At 41.9% G+C, this 26,907-nt stretch overlaps 2 protein-coding genes across 3 annotated transcripts; one reads left to right on the top strand and one right to left on the bottom strand.

Moving 5' to 3' along the window:
• Positions 1–236: 236 nt before the first annotated feature.
• LOC124033313 (cGMP-dependent protein kinase 1-like) lies at positions 237–18,985 on the bottom strand. The gene is made up of 20 exons (XM_046345304.1): positions 18,690–18,985; positions 18,220–18,432; positions 16,473–16,596; positions 16,053–16,219; positions 14,849–14,962; positions 12,533–12,638; positions 12,295–12,358; positions 11,846–11,923; positions 11,534–11,628; positions 10,931–10,996; positions 10,631–10,702; positions 10,292–10,388; positions 8,403–8,542; positions 8,044–8,133; positions 7,742–7,883; positions 4,702–4,865; positions 4,475–4,597; positions 4,311–4,373; positions 4,151–4,217; positions 237–640 (listed from the first exon to the last, which is right to left on the bottom strand). Exons 2-20 carry the CDS (start codon positions 18,407–18,409, stop codon positions 542–544), a joined length of 2,061 nt encoding a protein of 686 aa, XP_046201260.1. The 5' UTR covers positions 18,410–18,432; positions 18,690–18,985; the 3' UTR covers positions 237–541.
• Positions 18,986–19,467: 482 nt separating this feature from the next.
• On the top strand, positions 19,468–23,571 carry LOC124034336 (ubiquitin-like protein 4A-A). Of its 2 annotated transcripts, XM_046347398.1 has the most exons (5): positions 19,468–19,639; positions 20,079–20,184; positions 20,939–21,141; positions 22,971–23,127; positions 23,315–23,571. In XM_046347398.1, exons 1-4 carry the CDS (start codon positions 19,592–19,594, stop codon positions 23,076–23,078), a joined length of 465 nt encoding a protein of 154 aa, XP_046203354.1. In that variant the 5' UTR covers positions 19,468–19,591; the 3' UTR covers positions 23,079–23,127; positions 23,315–23,571. The 2 variants fall into 2 exon arrangements, with proteins under 2 accessions (XP_046203354.1, XP_046203353.1); XM_046347397.1 differs by having other exon boundaries at positions 19,469–19,639; positions 22,971–23,571.
• Positions 23,572–26,907: the final 3,336 nt, after the last annotated feature.

Below are 26,907 nucleotides of genomic sequence, written 5' to 3'. Positions count from 1 at the left end.
TAAAAAAACAAAAACATTCAAGTGTTTTATAACACCCTATGATTTAACAACCAGTTATTTCCGGTTGTTTTTGTTTTCCAAAAATTCGAAAAACCTGTTTTTTCTTTGTCATGATGGGGTGTTGTGTGTAGATTGATGAAGAAAAAAAACAATATAATTATATATATGATTTAACAACCAGTTATTGAATACATTCACATGATAAAGCTCAGATTATTATTTGTTTGTTTATTTACTTACAAATATTCAGATGTTGACTCATATGTTTATAAATTGAAAATGCCTACATAACACTTTTGGTAAAACAATAATACCAAGTAAGAAATATCATAATACAGGAACAGCTAACAACATTCACTTCTTTGCTAGTTCACAAAATATGTCATTACAAAAAATTCTAACCCGTTGAAATAAAAGAACGCTGAACACAATTGCATTACATTGCTCTCTCTCTTCGGTTTAATTTATTTCCAGTACCAAAAACTATTTTCGTATCAGATCATGTGTAGGATTCAACCCAGATCAGCATTATATTGTTCAATCAGAAATCTATGTCCCAGTCTGAGTCCTCAACAGCTGGTGAGTCCTCAAGGATGTCAGTGAAGGGGTCCAATTTGCTGTCCTCCAAGTGACTGATGAACTGAAAAAATAATATGTTTAATGGTAAAATACAAGATGCAAGTATATATATAGTCAACATATGATTAAAGTTTGGACATACTTACTCATTCAAGGGTTTTTCATTCTTTTTACTATTTTTGACATTGTAGATTAATAGGGAAGACATCAAAACTGTGAAATAACACATATGGAATCAAAAATATTTTAGATTCTTCAAAGTAGCCACCCTTGATGACAGCTTTGCACACGCTTGGCATTCTCTCAACCAGCTTCACCTGGAATGCTTTTCCAGCAGTCTTGAGTTCCCACATATGCTGAGCACTTGTTGGCTGCTTTTCTTTCACTCTGTAGTCCAACTCATCTCAAACCATCTCAATTGGGTTGAGGTCGGGTGATTGTGGAGGCCAGGTCATCTGATGAAGCACTCCATCACTCTCCTTCTTGGTCACATAGCCCTTACACAGCCTGGAGGTGTGTTGGGTCATTGTCCTGTTGAAAAACAAATGATAGTGGGACTAAGTGCAAACCGGATGGGATGGTTTATTGCTGCAGATTGCTGTGGTAGCCATGCTGGTTAAGTGTGCCTTGAATTCAAAATAAATCACAGACAGTGTCACCAGCAAAGCACCCCCACACCATCACACCTCCTCCACCATGCTTCACAGTGGGAATCACACATGCAGAGATCATCCGTTCACCTACTCTGCGTCTCTGAAAGACACGGCGGTTGGAACCAAAAATCTCAAATATGTTCTCATCAGATCAAAGGACAGATTTCCACCGGTCTAATGTCCATTGCTCGTGTTTCTTGGCCCAAGCAAGTCTCTTCTTATTGTTGGTGTCCTTTAGTAGTGGTTCCTTGCAGCAATTAGACCACAAAGGCCTGATTCACGCAGTCTCCTCTGAACAGTTGATGTTGAGATGTGTCTGTAACTTAAATTCTGTGAAGCGTTTATTTGGCCATTTCTGAGGCTGGTAACTCTAATGAACTTATCCTCTGCAGCAGAGGTAACTCTGGGTCTTCCTTTCCTGTGGCGATCTTCATGAGAGCCAGGTTCATCATAGCGCTTGATGGTTTTTGCAACTGCACTTGAAGAAACTTTAAAAGTTCTTGACATTTTCCGGCTTGACTGACCTTCATGTCTTAAAGTAATGATGGACTGTCATTTCTATTTGCTTAATTGATCTGTTCTTACCATAATATGACCTTGGTATTTTACCAAATAGGGCTGTCTTCTGTATAACACCCCGAGCTTGTCACAACACAACTGATTGGCTCAAACTCATTAAGTAAAGAAATTCCACAAATTAACTTTTAACAAGGCACACCTGTTAATTGAAATGCATTCCAGGTGACTACCTCATGAAGCTGGTTGAGAAAATGCCAAGAGTGTGCAAAGCTGTCATCAAGGCAAAGGGTGGCTACATTGAAGAATCTCAAATATAAAATATTTTCATTTGTTTAACACTTTTTTGGTTACTACATGATTCCAGATGTGTTATTTCATAGTTTTGATGTCTTCACTATTATTCTACAATGTAAAAAATAGTAAAAATGATGAAAAACCTGGAATGAGTAAGTGTGTCCAAACTTTGGCTAGTACTATATAGAGTTGAAGTCAGAAGTTTACATATACCTTAGCCAAATACATTTAAACGTAGTTCTCAATTCCTGTCACGTCCTGACCTTAGTTCCTTTTTTATGTCTCTATTTTTGGTTTGGTCAGGGCGTGAGATGGGGTGGGCATTCTATGTTTTGTATTTCTGTGTCTGGCCTGGTATGGTTCCCAATCAGAGGCAGCTGTCTATCGTTGTCTCTGATTGAGAACCATACTTAGGTAGCCTGTTCCCACCTGTGTTTGTGGGTAGTTGTTTTCTGTTTTGTGTGTCCTCACCTTACAGAACTGTTTTGTTCACGCGCTCTGTCTTGTGTTCATTTATTAAAATTAACATGGACACTTACCACGCTGCGTTTTGGTCTGATCCTTCCTATTCCTCATCCGAGGAGGACAACGATCGTTACAATTCCTGACATTTAATCCTAGTAAAAATTCCTTGTCTTTAGGTCAGTTAGGATCACCACTTTATTTTAAGAATGTGAAATGTCAGAATAATAGTAGAGAGAATGATATATTTCAGTTTTTATTTCTTTCATATTCCCAGTGGGTCAGAAGTTTACATACACTCAATTAGTATTTGGTAGCATTGTCTTTAAATTGTTGAACTTGGGTCAAATGTTTTGGGTAGCCTTCCACAAGCTTCCCACAATAAGTTGGGTGAATTTTGGCCCATTCAACCTGACAGAGTTGGTGTAACTGAGTCAAGTTTGTAGGCCTCCTTGCTCGCACAGAGGTTTTCAGTTCTACCAACAAATCTTCTATGGAATTGAGGTCAGGGCTTGGTGATTGCCACTCCAATACCTTGATTTTGTTGTCCTTAAGCCATTTTGCCACAACTTTGGAAGTGTGCTTGGGGTCATTGTCCATTTGGAAGACCCATTTGTGACCAAGCATTACCTTTCTGACTGATGTCTTGAAATGTTGCTTCAATATAACCACAATTTCCATTCTCATGATGCCATCTATTTTGTGAAGTGCACCAGTCTCTCCTGCCCAAAGCACCCCCACACATGATGCTGCCACCCCCATGCTTCACGATTGGGATGGTGTTCTTCAGCTTGCAAGCCTCCCCCTTTTCCCTCCAAACATTACGATGGTCATTACGGAAAACAGTTCTATTTTTGCTTCATCAGACCAGAGGACAAAAAGTATGATCTTTGTCCCCATGTGCAGTTGCAAACCATAGTCTGGCATTTTCATGGCGGTTTTGGAACAGTGTTTTCTTCCTTGCTGAGTGGCCTTTCAGGTATGTCGATATAGGACTTGTTTTACTGTGGATATAGATACTTTTGTACCTGTTTCCTCCAGAATCTTCACAAGGTCCTTTGCTGTTGTTCTGGAATTGATTTGCACCTTTCGCACTTCACAAAATAGATGGCATCATGTGGGAGGAAAATTATGTGGATATATTGAAGCTATATCGCATCCCATTTGCGACCAAGTTACAGCTTCCAAAGTCCTGACCTCAACCCTATAGAACATTTGTGGGCAGAACTGAAAAAGTGTGTGCGAGCAAGGAGGCCTGCAAACCTGACTCAGTTACACAAGCTCTGTCAGGAGGAATGGGACAAAATTCACCCAACTTATTGTGGGAAGCTTGTGGAAGGCTACCCAAAACGTTTGACCCAAGTTAAACAATTTAAAGGCAATGCTACCAAATACTAATGAGTGTATGTAAACCTCTGACCCACTGGGAATGTGATGAAATAAATAAAAGCTGAAATAAATCACTCTCTACTATTATTCTGACATTTCACATTCTTAAAATAAAGTGGTGATCCTAACTGACCTAAGACAGGGAATTTTTACTAGGATTAAATGTCAGGAATTGTGAAAAACTGAGTTTAAATGTATTTGGCTAAGGTCTATGTAAACTTCCGACTTCAACTGTAGCTCTGCCAAGTACTTACTTTCGGTATGATTGGGGGAGACAAAGTGCCTTTGCGAAGTCCTTCCCAGTTGAAACCTTCAAACCACCTGAAAGAAAGAACAAGTTAACAGACTATACACTGCTGCTATATAGATGACAGTAACACAGTCTGATGTTTTCATCTCAGCCTTTCATCTTACTTGTGCTTCTGGATGTCCTTGGCCCCGTTTCTCTGGTTCCCCAGTCTCTCTGCAGGGTTGTTCCTGAGAGACCAGGACAGAGAGTCATCATGACACACAACTAATAGCTGAGGAAGTGTGATACAATGAATGTCTGTTTTCAGACATTTCTAAATGTGTCACACCTGCAGAGCTTCTTGATCAGGCTTGAGGCACTCTTACTGATGGTTTTTGGGAATTCAACCAGGTCAATCCCACGGATGGTGGCTGTGAAAGTCTTCATAGGATCAGGGCCACAGAATGGGAGACTGGAAAGGTAAAGATTGGGAAGAGACATCTATGAGAATGACTGACAGAGACAAGAACAAAAAACTGGAACTCTGGAGAGCAATGGACAGTCTTATAATCGCACCTTCCACTCAGCAGTTCAAACACGAAGACGCCTAGAGACCAGAGATCTGCAGACACACTGTGCCCCTTGTTCAGGATAATCTCAGGGGCCACATAGTCAGGTGTGCCACAGAACGTCCACGTTTTCTTACCCAAGACCACTCTTTTAGCACAACCAAACCCCACCTAGGAATAGTAGCACAGTCAAGTCATGAATATGGATGTTCAGTATCTCAATGGATCCATAACAAAGTGATATTTTCCATAGATTATTCAGACTCCTTGATTTCCCCCCCTCCCCATTTTGTTACGTTACAGCCTTATTCTAAAATGTATTATATTGTTTTTTTTCTTCATCAATCTACACACAACACCCCATCATGACAAAGAAAAAACAGGTTTTTCGAATTTTTGGAAAACAAAAAACAACCGGAAATATGACATTTACATAAGTATTTAGACCCTTTACTCAGTTCTTTGTTGAAGCAAATTTGGCAGTGATTACAGCCCTGTGTCATCTTGGGTATGACGCTACAAGCTTGGCACACCTGTATTTGGGAATTTTCTCCCATTATTCTCTGCAGATACTCTCAAGCTCCGTCAAGTCGGATGGGAAGTGTCGCTGCACAGCTATTTTCAGGTCTTTCCAGAGATGTTCGATCGAGTTCAAGCCCGGGCTCTGGCTGGGTCACTCAAGGACATTCAGAGACTTGTCCCGAAGCCACTCCTTTATTGTGGTGGCTGTGTGCTTAGGGTTGTTGTCCTGTTGGAAGGTGAAATTTTGCCCCAGTCTGAGGTCTTGAGCGCTATGGAGCAGGTTTTCATCAAGGATCTCTGTACTTTGCTCCGTTCATCTTTCCCTCGATCCTCACTAGTCTCCCAGTCCCTGCCACTGAAAAACATCCCCACCACATGATGCTGCCAACACCATGCTTCACCGTAGGGATGGTGCCAGGTTTTCTCCAGATGTGACGCTTGGCATTCAGGCCAAAGAGTTCAATCTTGGTTTCATCAGACCAGAGAATCTTGTTTCTCATGGTCTGAGAGTCTTTATGTGTCTTTTGGCTAACTCCAAATGGGCCACTCTACCATTAGGGCCTGATTGGTGGCGTGCTTCAGAGATGGTTGTCCTTCTGGAATGTTCTCCCATCTTCACAGATGAATTCTGGACCTCTGTCAGAGACACCATCAGGTTCTTGGTCACCTCCCTCATGGTAGAGTGGCCAGGTATTGTGTGTAGATTGATTAGGGGGGGAAACTACACTGCTCAAAAAAATAAAGGGAACACTTAAACAACACAATGTAACTCCTAGTCAATCACACTTCTGTGAAATCAAACTGTCCACTTAGGAAGCAACACTGATTGACCATAAATTTCACATGCTGTTGTGCAAATGAAATAGACAACAGGTGGAAATTATAGGCAATTAGCAAGACACCCCAATAAAGGAGTGGTTCTTCAGGTGGGGACTACAGACCACTTCTCAGTTCCTATGCTTCCTGGCTGATGTTTTGGTCACTTTTGAATGCTGGCGGTGCTTTCACTCTAGTGGTAGCATGAGACGGAGTCTACAACCCACACAAGTGGCTCAGGTAGTGCAGCTCATCCAGGATGGAACATCAATGCGAGATGTGGCAAGAAGGTTTGCTGTGTCTGTCAGCGTAGTGTCCAGAGCATGGAGGCACTACCAGGAGACAGGCCAGTACATCAGGAGACGTGGAGGAGGCCGTAGGAAGGCAACAACCCAGCAGCAGGACCGCTATCTCCGCCTTTGTGCAAGGAGGAGCAGGAGAAGCACTGCCAGAGCCCTGCAAAATTACCTCCAGCAGGCCACAAATGTGCATGTGTCTGCTCAAACGGTCAGAAACAGACTCCATGAGGGTGGTATGAGGGCCCGACGTCCACAGGTGGGGGTTGTGCTTACAGCCCAACACCGTGCAGGAAGTTTGGCATTTGTCAGAGAACACCAAGATTGGCAAATTCGCCACTGGCGCCATGTGCTCTTCACAGATGAAAGCAGGTTCACACTGAGCACGTGACAGATGTGACAGTCTAGAGACGCCGTGGAGAACGTTTGGCTGCCTGCAACATCCTCCAGCATGACCGGTTTGGCGCTGGGTCAGTCATGGTGTGGGGTGGCATTTCGTTGCGGGGCCGCACAGCCCTCCATGTGCTCGCCAGAGGTAGCCTGACTGCCATTAGGTACCGAGATGAGATCCTCAGATCCCTTGTGAGACCATATGCTGGTGTGGTTGGCCCTGGGTTCCTCCTAATGCAAGACAATGCTAGACCTCATGTGGCGGGAGTGTGTCAGCAGTTCCTGCAAGAGGAAGGTATTGATGCTATGGACTGGCCCGCCCGTTCCCCAGACCTGAATCCAATTGAGCACATCTGGGACATCATGTCATCATGTCCATCCACCAACGCCACGTTGCACCACAGACTGTCCAGGAGTTGGCGAAGGCTTTAGTCCAGGCCTGGGAGGAGATCCCTCAGGAGACCATCCGCCACCTCATCAGGAGCATGCCCAAGGGTTGTAGGGAGGTCATACAGGCACGTGGAGGCCACATACACACTACTGAGCCTAATTTTGACTTGTTTTAAGGACATTACATCGAAGTTGGATCAGCCTGTAGTGTGGTTTTCCACTTTAATTTTCAGTGTGACTCCAAATCCAGACCTCCATGGGTTGATAAATTTGATTTCCATTGATAATTTGTGTGATTTTGTTGTCAGCACATTCAACTATGTAAAGAAAAAAGTATTTAATAAGAATATTTCATTCATTCAGATCTAGGATGTGTTATTTTAGTGTTCCCTTTATTTTTTTGAGCAGTGTATTTAATACATTTTAGAATAAGGCTGTAACGTAACAAAATGTGGAAAAAGTCTAGGGGTCTGAATACTTTCCGAATGCACTGTAAATGTAACCTTTGAAAGTACTGTAATTTCTTTGTGTAACCTTGTGCAAAATCGACAATTACTATAATATATTCTAAGAATGTACCCCTCCATCTTGTGTGGGTTTGAAATGCAGTGAAATGAGCTCTAGTCATGTTACCACTTTGGCATATCCACGCTGGTCAAGAACTACATTCTCAGGCTTCAGATCCCTGTATGTGATATTGTTGTGGTGCAGGAAGATAAGGGCCTCAACAACACAGGCAGTGTAAAAACGTGTGCTACTGTCATCAAACGAGCCTCTGAAATGTAGGAGAAAGAGCACAATAGGGATTAGAAAGTGGGACATACTGATGTTGTGCCCTAAAAATAAGAATTCAAACGCTATCAATTCAGTTATAAAATCCATACTGTAAAATATAAAAAAGAACATGTAGTAGACAGTAGTGAAGTTAGCAGTACCTGTCTTTCAGTAGATTCCAGAGCTCACCACCTAAACAAGCTTCTGTCAGCATGTACAGGCACTTTGCATCTCGGAAGGTACGGTGTAACCTAGGAGTGGCAAAGAAGACACAGGTGTTATCCAGTTGATAAGCATATAGTGAGCCAACCAGTCTAAGATTAGTGCAAGGATTCAGTCTGATCACAGGTGATAGGCGTAGAGTTTAAAAAAAAAATTGAGCCGAAATATGCAGCGTTTATAAAGTGAATGGGATCACAGTGAACATGGGAACATTGCCTAAGTCGCAATGCCTATAACCCTCGATAGGATTGAATCCCGGCCTAGGTATATTTGGCTGGTGGTTGGGTGCACAGCACACCTGACGATGAATGGACTATGAGCTGCCATGAGGATGTGTCTTTCCCTCAGGATGCACTCCTGTTGAGCAGTGCTTAGGATCTGATGCTTCCGCAACACCCTCATGGTGAACGGGCAGTTGATGTTGGTCTTAAGCTGTACCTAGAAGGAATGCAAAAACATCAACATGTAGGTCAATCCATTAAAAGCAACATGGAAACCAGACAATAATGCACTGGGATTTACTGACACAGTTTCAAGCTTGACCCACTACTTACTCCCAACTTCGGCCAATTAGGCCACGTCGGTATTCCTACTCCCCGCCTACAAGCAGGAACTCAAGAGGGAGTCACCAACACAGAGAATAGTGAGGCGCTGGACAGAGGAGGCAGACTCAATGCTGCATGTTTTGAGAATAATGCTTGGAATATGTTCAAAGATTCATCCACCCAGGACTCATCCATCAACATTAATATACATTGTCAGTCACAGGTTTCATTAGGATATGTGTTGATGATGTTGTACCCACAATAATAATCCGGACATACCCCAACCAAAAACCATGGATGAACGGCGATATCCGTACAATTCTGAGAGCCCGTATTTCAGCATTCAATGTCAGCGGAACAAACCCCGATGACTCGGTTGTGCATAGCGCGTACAAGACAAGCAGGTACGAGCTCAATACCTTCGGGACGCAAAACGACAATACAGACTCAAACTTGAATTGATGGTCGACAACACAGACTCGTGTCACAATGGCAACTCTTGCTGTACGTTGCCCACCGAAGTCTCCCTCACAGACAAGCTTAACACATTCTATGCTCGCTTCGAGGCAGACAATACCCAACCGTTCGGGAATACTCTTACTGCTCCGGACGCCCAAGTGACGCCCACTCTCTTAACACAGGGCACCCCAGGTGTGTGTCTTCAGTCCTCTGCCGTACTCCCCGTTCACCCACAACTGCGTGGCTTTGCACGACACCAACTCTATCATCACGTTTGCTGACAACCAACAACGAGAAGTCACCCTATGGGGTGGAGGTAAGTGAACTGGCATTATGGTGACATGACAAAGACCTCAACGTCAGAAAAACAAAGGAGTTGATTGTTGACCTGATCCTCACCCACTGGACTGCAGGACGGTATCGGAGCATGAGGTCTGATACCAACAGGCTCAGAGACAGTTTCTATCTACAAGCCATCAGACTGCAGGACGGTATCGGAGCATGAGGTCTGATACCAACAGGCTCAGAGACAGTTTCTATCTACAAGCCATCAGACTGCAGGACGGTATCGGAGCATGAGGTCTGATACCAACAGGTTCAGAGACCGTTTCTATCTACAAGCCATCAGACTGCTGGACACTTGAATTGGACTGACCATCTGCTCTGACTCTCCGCACCTTAGCAAACATTCCCTCAGTCATGCACACACCCAGACAGACATACACACACGCATATACATTCATGCTACACACACACACACACACACACACACACACACACACACACACACACACACACACACACACACACACACACACACACACACACACACACACACACACACACACACACACACACACACACACACACACACACACACACACACACACACACACACACACACAAATGCTGCTAACAGACTCTTATTATATGGCTCAGTTTATACACTGTCCCCCTTCCCCAATACACGTGTAAATATTGGACTATAAATTGTGCCTTCCTGTATAATACTTATGCTAAAATGTTTATTCTTTTCTACTGCCATTTACTTTGTATTCTTATCTTTTATTATTTGTTATTGTTGTTGCATTGTCAAGAAGGAACCTGCAAGTAAGCATTTCCTTGGATGACGTATTCCATGCATATCCCGTACATACTACCGATACAACTTGAAACAACTCACCAGCTCTGAATGACCCGTTTCTCCCTCTCCTAGGTTACAGATGACCTGGAAATCTCTGAGAGAGGCGTTGGATAGGAGAGCTGCATCTTCCTCTGACCTGCACACATGGAAAAGAGGAATTAGCCAATGTTGCTTTACTTGTTCTAAATAAAGGTTAAATCCATAAAAATGGTTCATTTGGATCAAGGCTCATTAAAATATAAACAGAGAGCTAGAGAGACAAAACATGTAAGCCTTATGATAAGACATTATAAAGGTTTATACCATGCTTATAACAAGTACAAACGCAATATACCTGTTGGCTGGAAAGTGTTACCTATAGTTTCAGTTGCTACTTACTGGGCTTTGAGTTCGCTGCTCTTGTGCACATTATGACTGTCCTCTACCAAACCTATGATCTTTTTGAAAGACCTGATGAAAGATGATATGGTCTTAGGTCACTTAAAACATTTTAAACAATTTTCACATCATAACAAAGTGGCTTATGAAAACTATACTGGCACTGTGTGCTTGGGGGTCACTGTGGTGGGGCATCGTGTGCATGTTGGAGATCTGTACTACATAATTCTACAAATAAGATTGAAGCAGAATATCCAACATTCTCAAATAATCATGCCATAGTCTGAACAAATCACTTACTCTCTATCCACAACCAGGCATGTGACATCACCAGCAGCAATGACATTCACTGTCCGCACATCCTCTCTGGAAATCAAACAAAAGGTTTGTAATTGAAAGGTTATCAAAATGGCATTGCAATAAATGACAACAGCACTGACACCATGCAGACAGAAAATGTTATCGCTCAGAATATTCTCTTGAAATCTGTGAGACCCGTGTTGCTTTTATTACTATCATTTTCTCGAATCCATTGACCTCGATAGTTCCATTATGAATTTGCATGTTGTCACTAGCTCACACTGTCCTAATGATTGTAGTTGATTATGAGGAACAACATGATGAGCAAAATGCAATCACATAGGGAGAGTACGTCTCATTCCCCACATGATTCCGTCAATCAAACTTGGACAACGTTGGCTTAGTGATAGCTGAATTATACATATAGTATAATGGTATGTATGTTCTATTACTCTGTAACTACAACTGTCTAGTGGTTATTGAGATTTGTCATACGAGAGAGCTAGTATGTCAATGTATATCAAGCCATGTAATGTGTAGGAATGTAAGCTGCTGTATAACAGACATTTGGATAGAAGCACATGATGTATTACTGTTTCTCACCCCCTCAGTGCTTTCTCTCCAAACCAATGGCCCTCAGAGAGAGTTGACAGGAGTACTGCCTCTTCATCGGCTGACTTGTTCTCTGTCACCTTCACCTAGGTCGGGAGGCAGATAGAGGGGGTAGAGACTGCTTGTCTGTCTTGTCTCTTTCACGCCATCTTTGAAATGTGGCGACGCACGGATTAATTAGCACCATCTGTGCCAGTACAGTTGTTGTGTCAGACTAACCCCTGCAGATGCATATTTCTGTCCTCCACTAGTTGAAGCTTGTTTATTGAGTTCAAGGTAAGGTTCAGCCATCCTCATCCTTACCTGGCCACTACTGATGATGTAGAACGTGTCCCCTGTGGCACCCTGGCGAATAATATAATCACCTTCACTGTAGCGACTCTGTTGAGACAGACAGGTGAGAGATGGTGGATAGGTGGGAAAAAGAATGACGGGATTTAGAAATAGAAGTATGACGGCAGGGGGAGAAGGGTATGTAGCATGTGAGATGTTGAGAATCCTATCATGTGTACATCACCAACAATCAACACAGATATTTTGTCTCTGTGCCAACCTGATTAGGCCACCAATGCAATGCAAATACACCTGTAAACTGTCAACAGAGAATGCATAGCAGATGGGTAATAATTATTTGGAAGACATACGAAAATGATTAGCTAGCTAGATTCTGTTTGTGGAACATGGCTTTTCTACAGCATGTTGCGTTAGTGAATCTGAGGAGTGAATGTGTATAATAGATTCATGTTCTGTACCTCTTCCAGAATATCAGACACTTTCATGAGCACATCCTCTGGCAGCGAGCGCAGGAAGGGTACTCTGCAGCCAGACAAACACACAAACAGCAGGACGACTGACTCACAACATATTACATTTGAACGATTCTACTATAGTCGCGTAGATTGTAGATTAGTGTCAATTCTACACAAATATGCATTTTCAATTTTACACAGATATGTATTTTCCTTGTGTAGTGATGAGGGTGGTATTGACCTGCAGAGGAGCTCTCTGAACTCGGCCAGTCTGCTGAGGCCACTCTGCACCATGATGGTCTGAAAGCTCTGCCGGTCAATAACCCACAACATGCTGTGTTTTAGGGCTGCAGAGAAAGACAGGGAATGGTAAAGAAGATCTTCCAAATCACACAATGTCAAGAGCAGTGGTAGGAAGAAACAGAAATCTGGTTAGGGATGAATGTATTCTGTATTCTGTGAGTATACCGTATGTGTGTTGGGTGGACATTTTAATTCTTACCCTTACAGTTTATGTTAGTATTGTAGATAGTCCCCTCTGTTATATTACAATGTAAGGCTATGGGACTTAGCAAATGTCTTCTATTTCACATCATTTTCATCTGTATAAATAGATGTCAAGGCCGGGTTTGCAAACGAGGCTCTACAAACAATGTACTCCTAGAAACACAGTTACATAACACTACTATAAATGTTTCCTGTACTCTTAAAACGAATGTCTGAGTGTTTGTGTTCCTTTCTCTGAAAGTGTTGTGGATAAAAGAATAAAGAGGACAGATTCTAGATTACATTCCCCACGCAGCCTTCCTCTCTTCCTTTGTCTGTTCTGTGGGCAGACAGTAATGGAACTCTGATAGAGATGTTTTTAAATTAATAATGATCTAGATTAATTGATTCAGCAGGGCTTTGTGCGAACAGGAGGCTCCGTCCTGTACTGGCCATACAACTCCAATCCATCTAGTCCTTCCCCTCCCAATCATGCCATTATTTAAGTTGGTAATGAAAGCACGGTGGGAAATCAACATGCCATTGTTATCTTTATATGGTACGTATTGTAGCGAACGGCAGGGAAGTGAACCCGGGTCGCTGGCCTACGCATTGCGCCAGTAGGGTTATCCCACTTGGGAATTCTAACTTGGCTCATATAGCAAGGGTCACTACACTGCTGCCTTCGAACGGGAAGGCACGTCCCCGTGCTTCATCACTACCGCAGCCCCCTCACACGTCTGGTCATGTGTTCCGATGGTCTCGACAACTGCCATCCCACTTCTGACACCAATGTACCGAACGGCAGGGCAGACAGGCAGGGAAGCGACGTCACTGATGTGAAAAGGCAAACACCCTATCGTGCCAATAGGGTTAACCCACTTGGTGGGAATTGTAACGTGTATATTTGAGTCTAAAATTTGAATGTCAGTCTAACCCTTTTAAATGTCATACTCTTTGCCATTTTCTGGGAAGAACATCCTGTGTGACCATGAATGTCAAATCAGGGAACACATTTTTTCACCTAAACCTCTTACTGTTACAGTGATTTTAGACTACAGGATAGAAAGCTTTATTGATGTTCTTTGATGGCAACAAAGAGAAAAAGTAATTTCAGGTCAGCCAGGAGAACCAGGGAATGGGTTGGGAAGAGTGCATACAGAAGAGAAAAGGCCAGGAACATAAATGTATATGTTGCTGTGAGAACAGATAGGGAGAGGGAGATTGACTGAAAGATAAATGTACTATACAATTAAACAGGAAACCGGCAATGCCCTGAAAGAGAAAATGGACATGGTGGCACAGTGGAAAAGAGGACAGGAGGATGACAAAGGAAACACTATAAGAGGGGGAGAAATGAACAGATTTTTTTCATTTGCACTGATTCTGTCCATTCCATCAACCTATTTCTTTGTGAAAGCAGGTCAGATGTGAGCAGCAGTGGCTGCATTTCCCAGTGGGCTATGGGCACAGACAGTGTAGAGAGACGATAGCACACATTTAATGTTCCATTGAGAAAATCAACTGCAAGTCACTGAGCAATAATAGGTCTTGTTGAGAGGATATTTGGTCAGTCATGAGGAAAAATGCAGTGAAATCAATAAAGAGAAAATGTATAACCAAATAAAATGTGCTGTTTTGATATATCAGTATACATATGTGCGTATGTTAATTTCCATTTCCAAGTAAATGGTATAAATAGTAGGAGAGCTGAGAATGAATATGAGTTAGGCAGTCAGGTAATTTAAGATCTGTTTTCTTATTCCACACATCTCAGAGGAGAGGAGTGTTTGAAGCTGTGATGTAGTGTTTGAAAAAGTTATTTTGATTTGAAATTCTACAGAACTTCCCAATCTGACACCAAATCTACACAGCTGTGATGAATAGGCTGGTCTGTGATGGTGATGCTCTCTTGAACAAGAATTTTTTTAGGCCAATGAAAAATCAATCCAAGCACAGCAGAATTGTGAAAGGATTTCAAGACAACATGTTTTGCATTCACTTCAGCTGTTGTTACAAAAGAAATAGAACAACCACACTACACAGCACTCCATACACAACGCTCCAGTACCTGATATAGTGTAGGTGTAGGTGCAGCTGTACAGGAGTGCCAATTCTCCAAACACTTTTCCTGGTTCAATTGTGAGAAGCTTCTTGGCATCCTTGGTCATCTCCATCTTCCCCTCTGTTAAATGCCCATTTAAACACAAATACGCAATGCAGCAAATACAGAATATATTGTTATCAACAGATTACAAATGCTTCAAATCAAAGTGCACAAGGTGATGTTGCAGCAATATGTGGCATCCTTGTGTTTAAGAATGCATGTATGTGTTTACCTTTGTGCATGTTTATGTTTGCATGTGTGTGTTTATGGCATTGGCATGTGCGTGTTAGACTATGTGTGTGTATGACAGTGCAGTTGCTGTTTGATCTCCTTCAGAGGAGGGTGGTAAAGAATGGTGATGGCAGTCTGAGGCGTCCATACAAACAGCAGGGTGGCAGCTGAGGAGGTGTGACCACACGTTAGCTCAGCCCCCCTCACCCAGCTGCAGGTGCAGGGAGTGTGACTGACACAATCAGATGAACGCAGCTGTCTGAGATATGCCATGTGTCAGGTAGAGACACTTTCATCTACAACAGCACAGCAGAAACAGAAACAGTCTAGGGCTCAGGTAACAAGGAAAGCAAATTGGACAACCGTGCCCGATTGCCTGTCACATCAGATATGAGGGTAGCAGGAGAAATGCCTGAGCTCCAGCATCAACGAGCATTGCAAACCAGGGCCGATCATGAATGGGCCTCTTGCCCTGTCCCTGTCTGACATTAAACATTTTGTATGCCGCTTATCATGCACAACACCATCTCTCCCTCTCTCCTTCCAGAAACAGGTCATTCTAACATTCCCCGTCATTGCACCAGAAAGCAGTGCCGGCACTAACAGAGAAGCATACCAACTCAACTTGTGTACTTGAGTAACATTTACTGGGCATATCTCTGAGCAAACTTTTAAAAAACGAACAACCAACATACATTAAAGACCAAGAGCTGCCTGCTCTTAGATTGTGGAACCAAGTGCTCAAAGAATCATTCACCAAAACACCTTGAGCAATTACTATACCTTGGGAACTTTGGGTATACTTAAGTCCTCTTTTTGAGAGTGGGGCTATGCATGGAAATTCAAGAAGACAATGGGGTTTGGACCTTGAAGTGACTGTATTGTCAATCCACACTATACTCACCACTTTTAAATCACTATTGATTTAACTTGTTACCTTCTAGAACATAGGCAAGAGTTCCACTGTCTCCCTCTTGAATGACGCAGCAGCCTTGGTTGACCGTGGTGGGGTACATACAGTCCATTATAGCCAGGATTTGCCCACTTTCCAGGTTCTTTAGAAAGTCATTCTCCAAAAAGGAGGTCTGAATCAGCTCCTGTGACCTGAAGGAGTAAAGAGTGTGTGAGGCAATCAATAAGTAATTTCACTGTGGCTAGTGTTTGACAACAAAGGCTCTAAAGCCTTGAGCCAAGTTTCATACAGTGTGTATAAATCAATGAAAATCCTTATTGACGTTTGTGTCTGTGCAGGTACCACTTGATCAGCCTTAAGGGCCTTTAGGAGCACATTTCTCAAGTGGAACAGTTAAAAGGGAATGTTGCCAAGGCTAACAGTGTCTTTAGTGTGTTCTCTCACTGTTGGCTTTTGTTGTAGCTTTTCAAGGTGGCCAAAGCACGTTGCCTTGGATCCTGAGTGAGGGGCTTTGACAATATGGTCTTTCTTCTGGTTCTCTGGATCTCTTCACACTGTGCAGAATGCCCTGAAACAGGCAAATAAATATATTTCTCTGCTCACTTTCTTTGTGCAACATATAAGGAGCACAATTTAAGTCTAAAAACAACAAATAGCCAAATGTAGAGTATTTGCAGGTAGCCTAGTGGTAAAGCGTTGCTGGATCGAAATCCTGAGCTGGCAAGGTAAAAGTCTGTCGTTCTGCCCCTGAACAAGGCAGTTAACCCATTATTCCCCGACAGGCTGTCATTGTAAATAAGAATTTGTTCTTAACTGACTTGCCTAGTTAAATAAAGAAAAAAGAAAAAAATCATAATATTCAGACACTCAATACAATGTATCCTGTGTCGGCACATATAGAAATACAGCGTCTTCAGAAAGTATTCATACCCCTTGACTTATTTTCTCACCCATCTACACACACTACCCCATAATGACAACCTGAAATGTTTTTTGCAAATGTATCGAAAATGAAATATCTAATTTACATAAGAATTCACACCCCTGAGTCAATACATGCTAGAATCACTTTTGGCAGTGTCTTTCTGGGTAAGTCTTCAAGAGCTTTGCTCAGCTGGATTGTACAATATTTGCACATTATTATTTGTTTTATTCTTCAAGCTCTGTCAAGTTGGTTGTTCATCATTACTAGACATCCATTTAACGTCTTAGATTTTCCCAAAACATAGTGCTAATTTCTTTGTCAATTTTTTGTTTTGTTTTAGTTCTGTACAGACTTCCTTCTTTGGAGTAACTACAATGTTGTTGATCCATCCTCAGTTTTCTCCTATCACAGCCATTAAACTCTGTAACTGTTTTAAAGTCACCATTGGCCTCATGGTGAAATCCCTGATCGGTTTCCTTCTTCTCCGGCAACTGAGTTAAAAAGGACACCTGTATCTTTGTAGTGACTGGGTGTATTGATACCCATATTTATGTCATGAATAACTTCACCATGCTCAAAGGGAATGTCTGTTTTTTTTACACATCTACCAATAGGTGCCCTTCTTTGTTTATTATACCTTTATTTAACTAGGCAAGTCAATGACGGCCTAGGAACAGGAGGTTAACTGCCTGTTCAGGGGCAGAACGACAGATTTGAACCTTGTCAGCTCAGGGATTTGAAATTGCAACTTTCCAGTTACTAGTCCAACACTCTAACCGCTAGGCTATCCTGCCGCCCCAAGTGAGGCATCAGAAAACCTCCCAGGTCTTTGTGGTTGAATCTGTGTTTAAAATTCACTGCTCGACTAAGGGACCATACAGATAATTGTATGTGTGGAGATTAGGTAGTCATTCAAAAACCATGCTATTATTGCACACAGAGTGAGTCCATGTAACTTATGATGTGACTTGTTGAGCACAGTTCTACTCCTGAACTTATTTAGGCTTGCCATAACAAAGGGGTTGGTTACTTATTGACTCAAGACATTTCAGTTTTTCATTTTTAATTCATCTGTATGAGTAGGCCTGTGACACAAAATCTCAAATTCATCGATTTTAATTTCAGACTGTTACACAACAAAATGTGGAAAATGTAAAGGGGTGTGAATACTTTCTGAAGGCACTGTATGTGATAAATAAGATGTATAAGAGCATAAAATAAAAACATTGCCTGAAATGTGGATATACTTTTAGCATAATGTTTTACCTTCAATAGCTCCAGAAGACTCTGGGGGAGTGATGGTTGCCATGTAGCGGTCCAGTTCACCCTGCAGCCTCCGAATCAAATCATCCTTGGCATCCAACTCCAGCTCCAGCTCATCAATGAGTGTATCCCTCTGACGAAGCTCCTCAATCTTCAGTTGCAGGGCAAACTGCAAGTCTCGAAGTGTACCCATTGCCTCTGTAGAGTGGTACAGAGCTGATCGGCAAGGGAATTATGAGATACTTAGAGTGTGTGTTACATTGCAAATGTTTTATTTGTTGCATTTCCAGAACATTCTAATTACTCTGTCTGATTGAAAAGACAGCTCAAAAACGAATTTCTTACTAAGGCTGCAGTTGATGAAATAATAGGTATAGTTCGCAACAAAATATGTCAAATTGTTAAGAGTATACACGCATTCAGCTTTAACTTCACAGTAAAAAATAAATAAATCACAAAGTAAAATAACTTACCTTACCTGAAGGACATCAGCAAGAAAGTATGAGAATCGAATGCCTGCAGTTATAGTCTATCTTTTAGTTTTAAAGAATCGAATCACATCTGTCGCTGACTGTTTTCGATTCTGTTTTCGCTCGATTTAAAATTATGGACAGGTGCAGCACAGGCACTTGCAATACTGTCAGTGAAGATTGGATGTTTGTAGCTACAGAAAGACGATGGATTGATGACGCCCGAACGCTCTCCCCAGTAGGCTACTCTTGGCTCTCAGATTCCCTGTTCTCTCGCGTCGCGCAACATTGCTCTCGTACCTAATTGGGACACACTTCTTTCAGTGTTTTTCGTACCTAATTAGCCTGCATATGACTCGCTCAATAGTAAGGGGGTGTTTGTTAACCAAAGTTTATTGTAGGTAAAATCGTGGATGTCATGTCATCATATTACAAATTGGCATCTTGGTACACATAGCCCTATTGCAAAAAGGCTATATCTAAGGATGTTTTTCCTGAATTTGATGAGCAGGTTCAACATTTATAATAACCTAATGTTATAAATAAATACTATTACAGTTGTGTAATGCTCTCGATAACATAAATAAATACTATTACAGTTGTATAATGCTCTTGATAACAAAATTATCATGATGACATTTTTTAAAACAATTTTAATATCATCATGCACAAATGATCCTTGCACCAATAGTTCCATCTATGCATTTGAGAGTAACATTTCTCCAGCCCCATAAGTGACCGGTCGAACATACTCCACACAATAGGGGGCAGCACGCACATATTGAGTAGTAAAAGCAGTAGGGAAGTAACTAGAACATGGATTGTTGATAAGGTTCGGCCTGTTGGAAGAAACAACAAACCTGATATAATAACGTCGAATCGTTCTTAATTAAACAGTCAATACGATGATTTTAACTGTAAAACCACTTCAAGGAAAGGAGTGCAACGTACAGGTAAGCAGAGCGAAAGTCAGCCCAGAGCCGGTGGCTATGTTTGGCTAGCTTAGCTGCAAATGTTCTTTTCCTTGATCACGGGCTTCAGTACAGGTTACAGTTAGGAAACTAGCTAGTTAGCATTTTTAAAGAAATGTGTATTTTTTTGTAATGTAGCTATCTAACGTTAGCCACGGACTGTCTTGTTCACAACAGGGCTGTAACGTAATGAAATGATAGCTAGCTGGCTACAAATGTAGTGTCAGCTAGCTAACTCTTGACTGTAGCTTTCTTGTTCGTACTAGTAGTGAAGACAGCTAGCTAACGTTGTAGTTATGGTTCAGGGCGTTAGTGCGCGTTCAAGTCAGGAAGACTTGTTCAATTATAAAAATTGTGCAGTAGCTCATCAATATAGTCACGAATATTAAATGTCAGTTGTTTTAATCTGTCACAATTTCAGGTCACAGAAGATGACAAAGTATCCACTGTGAAAGAACTGGTGTCTGAACGTCTGAATATACCTGCAAATCAGCAGCGATTGCTTTACAAAGGGAAAGCCCTTGCAGGTACCTACACCAACTAGTTAACGGAAAAGTCCAGTTACCTAGACTCTGCCATATGACAATCATACACAGCTGGAGTGTTGTAGACAACTGTGTATGATGATGTCCAGTCACTGAATCTACCAAGCTACACATTGACCCGCTGCATGTTTGAATACTCTTTGTAACATCCATACCTGTACATACATTGAGTATACCAAACTTTAGGAACACCTTCCTAATATTGAGTTACATGCCCCACTTTTCCCCTCAGAGCAGCCTCAATTCGCCAGGTCCTGGACTTGACAAGGTGTCAAAAGCGTCCACAGGGATGCTGGCCCATGTTTACACCAATGCTTCCCACAGTTGTGTCAAATTGGATGGATGTCCTTTGGGTGGTGGACCATTCTTGGTACATACAGGAAACTGTTGTGTGAAAAATCCAGCAGCAAGCCCACCTTTGCCTTGATGACAACCAGTTCTTGACACAAACCGTCTGCACCATTACACCTACTAACAAACCCTGTTTAAAGGCACTAAAATAATTGGCCTTGTCCATTCACCCTCTGAATGCCACACATACACAATCCATATCTCAAGGCTTAAAAATTCTTTAACCTGTCTCCTCCCCTTCATCTACACTGATTTGAAGTGGATTTAATAAGGGCTCATAACATTCACCTGGTCAGTCTGTCATGGAAAGAGTAGGTGTTCTTAATGTTTGTATGCTCAATGTATATTACAAAGCTATACACATCTTTGGCAATTTTCCTTTCAGATGAACACCGATTGAGTGATTATTCCATTGGGCCAGAGGCCAAGTTAAATTTGGTGGTTCGTCCTGCGGGGGAGAGGAGTGGTGTGGCTGGGATGGCTAGCAGTAGCAGTGCTGTTGGTGGGGTGTGGCAGACTCTGTCCACTGTCCTGGCGAAGCATTTCAGCCCTGCAGATGCAGCTAAAGTGCAAGAACAACTTGTCAAGGTACAGTATTTCCATTAACAAGAGTAGGCAGTTGTTGGTCCATATCCATAGGGCTTATCATGCTCACCAACAAAAACCAAACACTCAGGAAATGCATTATTCTGATTTCGGAGTATTTCAGCTGCTTTTCATGCACCCCCAATGAATGCTGTTTCTACGCTACAATAATTACCAAGGAAGTGTTTAAAAAGATCCCTCTACTTTTGCTGAAGTACATAATTCACTGAATGTTTTCACCTGAAACTGTGTAGTTACAACTTTTGTACTGTATGAATTATTTTATACACTGCTCAAAAAAATAAAGGGAACACTAAAATAACACATCCTAGATCTCAATGAATGAAATATTCTTATTAAAAACTTTTTTCTTTACATAGTTGAATGTGCTGACAACAAAATCACACACAAATGATAAATGGAAATCAAATTTATCAACCCATGGAGGTCTGGATTTGGAGTCACACTCAAAATTAAAATGGAAAGCCGCACTATAGGCTGATCCAACGTTGATGTAATGTCCTTAAAACAAGTCTAAATGAGGCTCAGTAGTGTGTGTGGCCTCCACGTGCCTGTATGACCTCCCTACAACGCCTGTGCATGCTCCTGATGAGGTGGCAGATGGTCTCCTGAGGGATCTCCTCCCAGACCTGGACTAAAGCATCCGCCAACTCCTGGACAGTCTGTGGTGCAACGTGGCGTTGGTGGATGGTGCGAGACATGATGTCCCAGATGTGCTCAATTGGATTCAGGTCTGGGGAACAGGCGGGCCAGTCCATAGCATTGTCTTGCATTAGGAGGAACCCAGGGCCAACTGCACCAGCATATGGTCTCACAAGGGGTCTGAGGATCTCATCTCGGTACCTAATGGCAGTCAGGCTACCTCTGGCAACCACATGGAGGGCTGTGCAGCCCCCCAAAGAAATGCCACCCCACACCATGACTGACCCACCGCCAAACCGGTCATGCTGGAGGATGTTGCAGGCAGCAGAACGTTCTTCACGGCGTCTCCAGACTCTGTCACATGTGCTCAGTGTGAACCTGCTTTCATCTGTGAAGAGCACAGGGCGCCAGTGGCGAATTTGCTAATCATGGTGTTCTCTGGCAAATTAAAAACGTCCTGCACGGTGTTGGGCTGTAAGCTCAATCCCCACCTTTGGACGTCGGGTCCTCATACCACCCCCATGGAGTCTGTTTCTGACCGTTTTGAGCAGACACATGCACATTTGTGGCCTGCTGGAGGTCATTTTGCAGGGCTCTGGCAGTGCTCTTCCTTGCACAAAGGCGGAGGTAATGGTCCTGCTGCTGGGTTGTTGCCCTCCTACGGCCTCCTCCACGTCTCCTGATGTACTGGCCTGTCTCCTGGTAGCGCCTCCATGCTCTGGACACTACACTGACAGACACAGCAAACCTTCTTGCCACAGCCCGCATTGATGTGCCATCCTGGATGAGCTGCACTACCTGAGCCACTTGTGTGGGTTGTAGACTCTGTCTCATGCTACCACTAGAGTGAAAGCACCGCCAGAATTCAAAAGTGACTAAAACATCAGCCAGGAAGCATAGGAACTGAGAAGTGGTCTGTGGTCCCCACCTGCAGAACCACTCCTTTATTGGGGGTGTCTTGCTAATTGCCTATAATTTCCACCTGTTGTCTATTCCATTTGCACAACAGCATGTGAAATTTGTCAATCAGTGTTGCTTCCTAAGTGGACAGTTTGATTTCACAGAAGTGTGATTGACTTGGAGTTACATTTGTGTTGTTTAAGGGTTCCCTTTATTTTTTTGAGCAGTGTATTTCTCTAGCTATTGATTAACACTGCTTTCTCTTTAAGGATTATGAACGTTCACTTAGGCAACTCAGCATGGATGACATTGAACGCCTGGCTGGGCGACTGCTTCACCCAGACAGTGAGGGTATGGACACATCGTACATGGATTGAAGGCCTACCTATCTGACATGACAGTATTCTGGCGATTCCCAGAGGAGCGGTGGGTCAATTTTGACAGATTATGGCAGGGGAGCTGCAGTGTAAATTGACTTCATGCTGAGAATCCCCAGTGTCAGCCTGATAAAGGTTTAATTGTACAGGGATTAAATGAACTGTTGATTATAGTTTTATTGCAAAGCTTCCCGATTACAGCCTGGCTTAATTATTATTTTCTTTGTTTTCTTCAGTCATTCCAGTTCAATTAATAGGATATTTTCACTTGATCAAATCAAGACTGCAATGAGAGCCAATCCCTACAAGAGGACACTGAGTAATTATGGAAGTTCTTATTTATAAGCAATGTGTTTGAAATGAGTGATGGTATGTTTTCTGTAAACTATCTGTAAGGTGAGTGGTGCCTGTCTGTTCAGCCATTTGCAGCCATTGTATGATTTGTAAATATTGTGTTTATACAAGCATTAAAAAAGAAACTGTTTTCCCTAAATTCTAAAGTACAACTCAATAGGCCTAGCCCTAGTATGAAAGAAAGCACAATCTACCTCAAATAGTGCTGTCATAATTGCACTTTTTTATTCAACTTTATCAGGACGTTATTTAGCCATTTATATTAAATCTATAGGGGCATTTAACTTCTACTTACAACCTTATACATTTTGTATATAGACTTGATGAGGACCTGCATAACTATGCAGTGTTTGTGTATATATATATATACCCATGGATGGTTTAAAAAAATATCAAAACAAAGTCTGTGTGTGAGAGACGTTCTGCCTTATCTATGGTAGCAGGGTGCACATTGAACATTCTTAGCTGGGAAAAGCTATTTCAGCTCGCATCTAACAAGATGTCCGGTTTTGTATAATCAGTGTGACTTGATAACAGGAATTAGCCTCTGACTGCATTGTCCATATTAGAGAGATACAGCACAAATTGCTGATCATAATGGATTTCCTAGTGAGAGTTGTCTCCTCTCTCCCACCACCTACTGTCACACTTGAGTTCCATTTCTACACTCAAATCAGCAGCTCAGAACTGTCTTCCAATTCTTCTCTATTGTTCATGCAATTATGCTGTACGTAAGTATTAACCTCCTTTAATAGTAAATACAATAGTGCAGATAAGTGAGAATGACAATGTGACACCAAATTCTTTTAAAGAGGAAGAATGGTAGTTATGACTGCCATGACAAACACAGTGAGCTAGCACAGAAAACAACCAAAATGGAAGGCACGTTGATAAGGTAGAATCTGCATTGGATGTCTCCCTGACATAACATAGGTTATGGCATGACTGATGAATATCAAATACAAAACCAGTTGTCTTGGTGAAAAGACTGAAATTGATGTAACTGATGTTCATGTCACATGGGGAGAAAAAACTTAACTTCAAAGAGAAAAACAGGGAGATTTGCATTTTCATCTGATATCTCACGTATGAGAAGACAAAATGCTAGGAATGTACATGTTTGTAGTCCCACCCCCCTCAATCAAACATTGTGTATATTCATCCTTTTTCCTCCCTTCAACAGCTGTAGCCATCACTGGAGGAGGCTGGTGTGTCATCCCTCTGTCTCTACTTCTGATTCCTAGAAATGGAATGAAAAAAAGATTTGAATGCATGTTTATCTGTATCAATCAATTGTTTGAGTGTGAAAGTTGTCATTAGTTTAACATCTAAATTCAATCAGCATATTTAGGCAAATAGTCTGGAAGGCTTGATCAACATTGGCCTCCTTCGGACTTGTCTCGAAGGAGGTGTACTGATCTTACTTGTACACCATGCCTGGGCTTGATTGGTTATCACCTGGTCAATAATATAATATTTACAAATTACATTTCACACAGCAAACCAAAAACTGAGGTAACTATGCAACATGGCACAACTTCACATAATTCATACATCTTGGCAAATGCACAGACCTGGCTGTTCTCCCAAGTCAATTTTGTTGCCGAGCAGAACAAAAGGGAGGTTCTCTGGGTCACGAGGGCTGACTTGAATTAGGAACCCATCTTGCCAGCTTTCAAGAGTTTGAAGGTGTTGGGAGCGGTAATATTGTACACAAGGACACAACAGTTTGCGCCTTGATAGAAAGCAACTCCCAACGACTGGAATTTCTCCTGCTGTGCGGTGTCCCAGATCTAGTTTTAAAAAAAGGGTGAAATTCGCAACAACTGTAAACTCACCACTACATGCACCTCGAGACAACCAACGGGACCATGTTACATAATATAGAAAGGAATGCCTTATGCTGTTTACACAAACAGCCCAATTTGAACCTTTTGCCCAATTATTGTTCTTTGGACTTTTAGCAATAATTGGGCAAATGGAACAGAATTGGGCTGCCTGTGTAAGCATAGTCTAAAAGGTTTAGTTGTAGGGTTGTTCCATTTGAATTCAATCCCTTTTTAACCGCACCCCTTTGATTTGAATGACACTTTCCATACATGGTAGAAGTGGTCAGAATGTAACTTTTTGGATGCCAAAACATTTAGGGGAGAGAGGTGCTCAAAGTTTACCCGTTTTAGATACCCCACCAATGAGACATATATTCCTTCATCACTGGAAAATATACACTGTTGAGTTTGATTAAAATAATTTAAAAGCTTGCAATCAGGGTTGTCAAACTATTCTATAATTTCCCAGAAATGTGTTTAAAAACCTCAAACTAATTTCTGCATATATTTTAGGTTAAACCCTATTTTACATCATCTGAGGTGTTTGTGTTGTGTCTGCCATTGGTTGACACAGCATGTGGGTGTCATGTTTTGGCTGATAAATGTACTGAAATGGGAATAAAATTGAAAAGGTAGCGCAAACATGTTTGGAGGTCCACACATCAGAACATTTTGACTTGAATGGGAATATTAGTAGTTTTAAATTATACTGTCAATCTTACAAAGAACCTTTTGAAATAATACATCAAATATACATTCAAATTTGTGGGTTGACCAACAGCCATCGTTATGGTAGTAATTGGAAGTGAAAATGTAAATGATGTACCAGCTAAATTGCAATGGTCTGAAAGGATATGTACAGTCTGATTGAAATGAGACCCACACTGTATTCAAGAGTATGCCGTCTCTCAACCGATGGCGGGCACAACACAAATACCCCAGGTTATGTCAAATAGGGTCTAAGCTACAACATTCGCGAAAGTGTTTATGTTTTTAGACATAAAAGGTAAAATAATGTAAACAATTTCTTTTAATATTTCATTCAAGATATGTTTTAATAGTTTGACAACCCTATTTGTTAATTTGATCAAACTCAACCATTTATGTTTTCCAGTGATGAAGACATGGATGTCTCATGGTAGGGTAGGCTATGCAAAACAGGTCAACTTTGAGCAAAAATTACTTGAGTTAATACAGCAGAATACAAACTTGGTTTCTTTGAGTGCATCCATATTGCTTGACATAGACGTTTGAAAGAGCCGTCAGTCAACTCATTAATATAAGCTTCCGGGCCACTCAGCCTGTCTTTTCAAACTTCCCGATAGTTAGCCATGAGAGAAAAAGTATTTTTCAGAATGGCTGTTTAGGGCCTTTAAACTGGGATTACTGGGGAAAATTGTGGCTCAGCTAGACACTGCGTATAGACAAGCCCCGACCTTCACAACCAATAAACAAAGGAGAATAGGTACGTGCTTGCCAAAATGATAGCACACATTAAATTGAGTGGCAATTGTGAGACAGCACTGCAGGGCTGTGTCACAAGTTTGTCTACAAGGTGGACCACCATGCCATCTTCCTGTACAATTGAGCACAGGACAACAACAGTGAGTCCAAAAATATTTATTGTATGCTGCTGCATAAGTGAT

The sequence above is a fragment of the Oncorhynchus gorbuscha genome, linkage group LG04 (assembly GCF_021184085.1).
Source record: "Oncorhynchus gorbuscha isolate QuinsamMale2020 ecotype Even-year linkage group LG04, OgorEven_v1.0, whole genome shotgun sequence".
Taxonomy (NCBI): domain Eukaryota; kingdom Metazoa; phylum Chordata; class Actinopteri; order Salmoniformes; family Salmonidae; genus Oncorhynchus; species Oncorhynchus gorbuscha.
This window is presented reverse-complemented; position numbering and strand designations above follow the sequence as displayed.

Excerpts from the sequence above, each read along its gene's own strand:
- LOC124034336 (XM_046347398.1), top strand. The coding sequence starts at position 19,592 with ATGATTTTAACTGTAAAACCACTTCAAGGAAAGGAGTGCAACGTACAG. Across the intron at positions 19,640-20,078 it reads GAAAGGAGTGCAACGTACAG|GTCACAGAAGATGACAAAGT; the intron begins GTAAGCAGAGCG and ends TCACAATTTCAG. Across the intron at positions 21,142-22,970 it reads TGCAAGAACAACTTGTCAAG|GATTATGAACGTTCACTTAG; the intron begins GTACAGTATTTC and ends TTTCTCTTTAAG.
- LOC124033313 (XM_046345304.1), bottom strand. The coding sequence starts at position 18,409 with ATGGGTACACTTCGAGACTTGCAGTTTGCCCTGCAACTGAAGATTGAG. Across the intron at positions 16,597-18,219 it reads GTCTTCTGGAGCTATTGAAG|GGCATTCTGCACAGTGTGAA; the intron begins GTAAAACATTAT and ends TGCCTGTTTCAG. Across the intron at positions 4,866-7,741 it reads AGCGTGGATATGCCAAAGTG|GTGGGGTTTGGTTGTGCTAA; the intron begins GTAACATGACTA and ends TACTATTCCTAG.